At 57.8% G+C, this 7,713-nt stretch overlaps 1 protein-coding gene across 2 annotated transcripts in view; it reads right to left on the reverse strand.

The window, feature by feature from the left end:
• Nucleotides 1-7,713, reverse strand: part of Tmem206 (transmembrane protein 206) — a 27,941-nt gene that overhangs the window by 4,376 nt on the left and 15,852 nt on the right. For both annotated transcript variants that reach the window (XM_004626853.2, XM_023710178.1), the window contains exons 3-5: nt 5,706-5,915; nt 4,512-4,663; nt 606-748 (exon numbers count right to left, since the gene is read on the reverse strand). In XM_004626853.2, coding sequence (XP_004626910.1) covers nt 606-748; nt 4,512-4,663; nt 5,706-5,915 — 505 coding nt within the window. The remainder of the gene's footprint in view (nt 1-605; nt 749-4,511; nt 4,664-5,705; nt 5,916-7,713) is intronic.

Below are 7,713 nucleotides of genomic sequence, written 5' to 3' on the forward strand. Positions count from 1 at the left end.
GCTGTTTCAATGCGTGTGCAAAGCTCTCAGGAGCTGCACACAGAAGTCCACAGGAGCAGAGCCCACGGAGCCCTTACTGGCCTCTCCAAAGAGGTCTCTGGGAAACCCAGCCAAGGAGACACCCGCCAGGAGGGCCTCAGTGGAAAGTGCCTGGCTCCAGAAGGGTCTCCAGGGAGGAAACAGGGCAGACGGGCTTTCAGCAGGGCAGGGAGGGGCTGAAGGTGGCACAGAGGGTGAAGAGGACAGAGGCTCCAGTTCTGGAATGGGAAGCACAAGCAGCACTGGGCGTGGGGGCAGCAAGTGCGGCCTCCCTGAGCCTGTGCACAGAGCCCGGCCTGGGGGCACCCTGCAGGGAAAAGCAGAAGATGCTCCCGCTGGGAGCGCCACAGCAGACGCAGCAGCATCCCCAAGGCAGTGTCCGCAGGCAGCTGCTGCCCCGCCGACTGGCCCTACTGCGTCCAAGCTGCCTGAGCTTAGGCTAGCTGTGCCTGGGTGGGGATACCTCCACAGGGCAGGTCCCATGCCACCCTCTCTGCTCCCAGCATGCAAACATGCCAGGGGAAGAAAATGCAGACAGTGAAGCCACCATCAACTGTGCCAGCCACCTTTGCAGGAACTCCTCAAAGGAGGAGAAGAGGAGGTAGTCGATGGCACTGAAGTCCTCGCTGCTCCCGTTCAGGCGAAACTGCAGGAAGACCAGCTCCCGCTTCTTCACTTCGCGGGGCCCCTGAACCACCAGGGCGGACTTCTGTAGGGAGACAAAGGCCAGAGCCTCCTCACGGGGAGCATTTCGCAGACCCCTGCCCCAGGGAGCCCAGGGCTGCTGCCTGTCGTCTGTTGTACTCGCAAGTGCTTTCTTCCAGCCTACCACATTTCATTTAACGCTGTTTCTAATGTCACATGTTCTACAGAAGCTTTAAAAAAAATTCTTTTTGGGGGGTACTGGGACTCAAACTCAGGACCTTGCGCTCGCCTAGCAGGTACCATGCCACTGAGCTGCATCCCCTGCCTAGAAGTTGTAAATTTAATACAGTGAAATCTGTAAGTCCTTTTCTTTATGGCTTCTGGGCTTTGCTTGCTAAAGTAAGCCAAAATTAGATCAGTGGTCTAGCTCTTTCTTCATAGAACTTTTAAAAACCACTGCTCCATTCAGATACTTTCTTTGCTGACTTCTGGTGCTGAATATAGTGTGGAGCAGCAATCTGGCCCCCGGCAGGACAGACCTAGGTTTCTCAGCCACTGGGCCTCAGCCTTGCATTCTAAGGGACCCTGATGTCCAGTCCTGGCTTCACATGTGCACCTGTCCCAGTGCACACACACCACTGTGACACTCAACCACCTTACTGCCTGCAAGGCGACACCACCAGGCAGCTCCCTGCCCTGTGGCTCCTGCCAACCCCAAGTGTGTCCGGGGCATTCCTGTACATGAGTTCTTCTAAGTGCACCTCGGTTTGTTCAGTTCCACAAAAAGATCTAGTAGGACTTTTAACTGTGATAAAACTAAACCCAATGGGTTAATGTGAAAAAAACATTATATCAACTGTTCTAAATGGTCCAAGATCACTGAAAGTTCTCACCAAGTTTTACACACACCGAGGCTGCTGTATGTCGGGTTTAATTCTCATGCTTATGACTAAAGATCTGAGGGTGTGCGGGCATCAAGCTACACCAAGGTAACAGTATCGCCTGGGTCTCACAGGGTTTGCTAGATTCCACAAATGGCTCTGGGCTGTGCCCTAGCACTTGAGACTTAAGCCTCAGTGGACAGAGCCAGAGTCTCCTGGCAACATGAGCCAGGTGAATCCCCCCCCGTGCCTGCGTCCTACAGGGGCTGTCACCTTCGTTGCCAAACCACCTGTCAGATTGTTCCTGGGTTTGTCCACTGACTTCCAACCTGTCCATGTGTGAGCTGTGTGACCGAGAAGGCCAAAGGCTCTATGTCCTCTTCTTCCATTTGACTAGCTCAAGACGGAGACTGAGGCTACAGGGCGGAGCAGCAGGACCTGGGTCCCAGAATGTGGGCAAAGGGACTCGTGCAGTCCAGGTCGCCCCTCAGCCGCGAGCCACTCACCCTACACTTCTTACCTCCTGGGAGACGGTGAGCCTGTGCTGACCACACAGGGTAGGACTTGCCCAGGGCCCGGCAGAGACACAGAGAAGCTGCTGCCAGATACCCTGTGCAGCACCACCACCCTCAGCACCACCTGCCCAGTGCCCAGACAGGTCTCAGGGGAGAGGTTGCTCTCCTGTGGGCACAATTCGCATATCAGGGGCACAATTCGCATAACAAGGTGGCCCACTTTAGACTCTGACCAACGCAACCCGGGGTGGGGCTGTTATGGCAGCGAACTCCTAGAAGTGATGCAATGGGCTCCCTCGGGGAGACAGGGAAACAGTGAGCTAGGGCACAGGCACAGACACAGATCCTGCAGGCTGGAGAGGCAGGGCCGTGCCCGGGCAGGGATGAGAGAGCACCAAGTCACTGGTGTCCTGGAGTTTGGCCAGCGAGACCCCTGCGGGGCCACTGGGCCTTCGTGCCTCTGCCCCCTGCATGGCTGCAGGGGGAGCAAGACGGGGTCACAGGCCATCCCCTTTCCTTGTGACTTCAGCCTCGAGGCCATTCTGCAAATGATGACATAAGCAGGAACAGACTGAGCAGGGTTCCTCCTGTCGCTGCAGAAATGTCCTGGGATCAGGACAAGGCAAGGCTCCTAGCGACCAGGAGTTGCCTCAACAGAGTGGGAACACCGCCTGCCCAGAAGGGCCCCCCAAAGCTTGCAGGCAGGGGCCAGGCACACTTCACACCTCCTCTCCCCCAGGAAGCTCCACTGCTCAGATCTTTGTCCTCTTTCTGTTTTTCTTTCTTTCTAAAACAGGGTCTCGCCTCACTACCCAGTCTGGCCTTGAATTCCCCACAAGGAGCTGGGATGACAGAGAGAGAGATGAGTTGTTAGCTCACAGCTGGGGCTGCAGGAACTGGAGAAGAACCACCATCACAGTGGGCGCGGGAAGCACCTCCACACTTTCCTGGGAGCAGCGCCTGGGGCCCTAATCTCATGGCTTCTGAGCTGTCCAGCGGTGTCACAAGCTACTGTGAGACGCAGGATGGGCTAAGGAAGTCTGGCGGCGTCCTCCTCACCAGAGGTTGGGAAGCTGTCCCCACGGCACCCCACGGGAGTGAGGCAGCTGGGAGTCAGACAGTCTCACAGCACCCCATGGGAGTGAGGCAGCTGGGAGTCAGACAGTCTCTGCAGATGCCGCGCTGCATCCGGCTCTTACACCTGCTTCCCTCTGCGTCACTAGTGCTGACAGTCTCCCTCTTCCTGAGTGGCTTCGGCTCGTCCACCATGGTCCTTGTCTTCTGCTGTGGGTCTCACAGCACTGTCCAGTGACCAGGACTTCTCTACTCTCCTTTAACCAGGAAAGGTGTGGGTGACAAGCACAGGGGTGCTGTCTCCCCACACTGGCCTGCCCTCTGCGCTTCAGCCCTGCACAGAGGGGCCATGAGCCACCCTGGAGAAGAAGCAGGGCTTCCCTGGTGTAGAGAGGGTGCCAGGGCTGTTGCCCGCAGCAAGGGCACCCTCACGGCTCTGCCGAGAGGGCGAAGGAGGCAGTCGCCTGCGCAGCCCTGCTCTCTGGCCAGGTGGCTTCGCGCTGGCGCCATGAGCCAGTTCCTCAGCACAGCCCCTGCTGCAGAGGCCCAGCTCAGGCCTGTCTGCCTTCACCGTCCCCAGCCCCATCTGCTACTTGCATTTTACACCAGTCCCTCAAAATTCCTGGCCTGCTGGGTCCCCTCTTAGTTCATGGGTTAGCACTGATCCCCTTTCCTATTCTATTTCATTTTTTCAGGAGTAAGAACCATTTTGGAAGAATGTGGAGAGGAAACTAGAAGAAACAAATGAGTGAAAAAGCCTCTGTGTGAGGCCTTCATCTCCGAGCCTGGCCCTGTAGCCGGAGGAGCAGATGGCGGTGCCGCATGTCACACGCTGCTCGCAGCTGGGGCTGCTGCTGCAGAGGAAAGCCTTTCCTTCCCCCAGTCGGGAAAACCCTCATGCAGCCAACTCTATCCCTCCTGGAAGATGGGACGATACAGTCAAGATGTAAATAAACACGAAGCCCTCTGCATCTCCCGATTCTGAACGGGTGCCACGTCACCCAGGCAACCCAGAGCCTCATCCTGTCGTCCTGTCGTTGTCCCCAGCCAGGCTGCCCTGTGATTGACAGCGAGGCCAGGAGTCCTCACCCCTACCAATGCACCTCTATACTGGTAAACTGGCTCAGAATGTGGGGTTCTGGGCCCTGAGCTCCGCAGTGGTGGCTCAGCCAGTCTCTCCCTAGGGTTCCAAAGGTATCCGGCAGGGGGCGAGCATCACTGCGTCACACCAGCCACTCCCACCGCCAGGGGCCTGGTCTCTCATACAGGAACCAAGCCCAGCCTTGTGTCTCCCAGTTCCCATGCACACGGGGTAATGAGGCCCCAGAAGGCGCTCAGGGTAGGGGACAGAAGTTACCATGGTCTGATTGGAGAAGGGGTGTGTATAGTTGATCCTCTGGGTGGTGCAGTCCATGTCACCAGGCTGGCCAGGGCTCATCAGAGGCGGGATGACCTCATAGTAGTGCTTACAGCTGAGCAGCTGGGCCTGCCCAGGGTACAGGGCGATACCTGGGCACACACAGGAGAAGGCAATGTCTGGAGCACTGACAACAAGGCCTGGCTACAGCCTGAGAGGGTCTCACACCCTCCAGGAACTTCGTTCAGGCTGCCTGGGTGATGTTCGAGAGACAGGAAAGGAAGGGCCTTAGTGGGGGAGCCACAACCCTGCCCTCTGACTCGGGGGAGGAAGTAGGCTGGGGCACCCTCACCAGCCTCCTGCTGCCCACACCTGCCCCATTCCTCCACAGGGCACTGTGACCGAGCCCAGCTATGCCACCCCAGGCCTGCCATCCACCTGCAAATGGCCTGGTCTCCTCTGGGCTGAAGGATACCCTCGCTCTGCCTCAGCATCATCTCTGCTTGAAGCCAGCCCAGCCAGGCACCCGCCTGGCTCCCTGATCACAGCTGTGGCGTGCCCAAAGGACAAGAGGCCAGTGGGCAATGGACACCCTGAGCAATCAAAGCCCACACCTGGAGAGGCAGGGACGACACAGGACAGAGGCCAGACTGTCAGGGAGAATCAGCAGCAGGTTCCCAGCTCTGGCTCTGCCCTGTGCAGCAGGGGCATCTGGGCACAGTGAAACATACCCTAGTGGGCAGGGTCTGAGCTACAGAGCTCAGGCAGCCCTGTCTGCCCCTTGATTCCAGCTCTGCTCCAGAGCATGGTCCATTCTAGGGTAGATGACATCCCAGCAGGGACAGACACCCAACACCCATAGGGGCAGGAGATGTGCTCACTGGGGCCCAGAGCTCCTCTCCGGGCAGGCCCTCCTCCCCGTGCCCTCCTGACCCGAACCTGCTTTGGCCCACCGCCCACGGACCCCTGGGCTCCTCCTCCTCCCTCTCCTACAGCCCCACTGCCCGCCCCACACACAGGCACATCAAAGCCCAGCTCTGATGGGCTTCTCTGCAAAGCACACCAACCACCCCAGTCGGCCCTGCCCTCAGCAAGCATGCACGTTCTGGGCCCGGATGCAGCCCTCAGGTGTGTGCAGTGCCAGCTCCGGCAGGGGCGGCCGGCTGCTCAGGGATGGCCGGCCTGCAGCTGTACCTGGTGCGTCATAGCGGTCCACCTCCTTGTACGACACAGACATGACTGGGTGCTTGAGCTTCTCGCGGAAGTCTGTGATGGTCTGGTAGACCAGGAAGACGGCCACAGCCATGAGCAGCAGATAGATGAAAATGAGCAGGACCGAGAAGACGCTCTTCAGGCAAGCCTTGCTGAAGCGCAGGCTGTTGGAGGCCGACTCGCTGTCCACGCCTGAAACCACAAAACCTGGTGTCTGACCTAGAGGCTGGAGGCAGGGTGCTGAGGTCATCACGCAGGGGCCCCGGAAACCGTACCACGCACCTCCCTGCCAAGCAGGACGCCGAGGCGCAGGCTCGTGTCTCCAGTCGAGCACCACAGGGACTGGCAGTGAGAGCACCCGGAGGGAGGGACGGCCCCATGTGCCCAGGCGCCTTAGCCTTCGCCCCAGACCCCCGGCCCCCAGCTCCCTTCCACCTCCTCACCCCTCAGCTGCTCCTGCCCACTGCACCCTGCCTAGTCCCAGCACTCTCTGCCCACAGTGGCCTCCTGGTCTTCCTCTGCATTTTGCTGTAAAGAGGTGTTTTCCCGGGGGTCATCCCTGACCTGCTCATTTCTGTGAGTGCCCCTTCCTTCATGTCCCCAGGGCAGCTCAAAGTCCCCTACTTCATCACACAGCAATGGCTCTAATTTTTATTCTCCTAGGCTATCAGCTCTGTGAGGACAGGCCCAAAGCCAGATGCGTCCATAACTGAGGCCCCAGGGCTTCACGCTGCTCCCAGACACACTGGGCTCTGGGCCTGCATGGTGACTGATTAAATGTGTCCTAGGGTCACCCCTGAAGTATGCTCTACCTCCTGACCCGTGCCTGTCCCATCCTGAGCTCAGACAGCTCTGCTGGGCCTGAACTGGGCCCCACCCCAATCCCTGCGGTGAGTCCGAAGTGCGATGAGGCCTTTAAGAAGCTGAGGAAACAAGGCTGCAAGGGTGGGGCCCTGACCCCCCTAAGAGGAAGGGACCCCAGAACCTGCACACACAGGAAAAGCCACGTGAAGACATGGCAAGGCACCACCTGCAAGCAGGGAGCCCTCACCCGAAGCCAGCGCAGCCAGCACCCGACCTCACCCTGACATCAGCCTCCTGCGCGTGTCCGCCACTGTGAGCCACCACCAGCCTTTGGCCACCCTCCCGTGGCTCGCTGAGGAGAAGCCCTTTCCTCCACAGCACAGCTAACACAGGACTGGGCCAAGCCCACAGGGCCTCTGCCTTCCAACACCGACAGCTGTGCCACCCTGCCATGGACAGCAACGATAAAATCTCAACATATCTGAAGTTATCTGAAGGAATTAAAGAACCAAAAGCAGGGAAACCGGAGGGCTACCCACCTTCAGAAGTACGGGGGTGAGCTCTGGCAACCTGTAACCTTTTGCCTGAGGACACGGGCCAACCCCTATGAGACACGGTTCAGGAAGCCAGAGTCCAGGCTGAAAGAGCAGTCACAAGGTTGAAGAAAAATCCTGAAAGGGAGGGAACTGGAGATGGGGCAACCTGGCAAATAACTAACATGTGCAAGTCACCTGGGGGAGTGGAGGTAGGGGTGGGGTCACAGGAAAAAGAACCAGCAGCTGAAAGCTGAAAGAGAAATGAGCGATCTCGGCTGTTGCTAATACAGGGACCGGGGTTTGCGCTTGAGCCTTGTCGTGCTAACCACCTACTGAGACAAAAGTTCTTCACAAGAGTATAACAGAATCCAGAATCTCTACAATACTTTACAGTATCCAGTGTGCAATAAAAAATTACTTGACATACAAAGGAATGAGAACATGTGATCCACTGTCAAGGAAAAATCAACACCGTGATAACTGGAGGTACCAAGTAGCAGGGAGGAACTTCACCCTTCAAGAAAACCGAAACACACAGAGCACAAGGAGAAAAACAGACGCTGGAAAAGAAGCAAACTTATAGCTCCAATGTTGCAAGATGAAGAGTTCTCCTGAGGAATGGTAGTGAGGAGGGGGGAAGGGAGGGAGGG

The sequence above is a fragment of the Octodon degus genome, unplaced genomic scaffold (genome assembly GCF_000260255.1).
Source record: "Octodon degus isolate 3935 unplaced genomic scaffold, OctDeg1.0 scaffold00017, whole genome shotgun sequence".
Taxonomy (NCBI): domain Eukaryota; kingdom Metazoa; phylum Chordata; class Mammalia; order Rodentia; family Octodontidae; genus Octodon; species Octodon degus.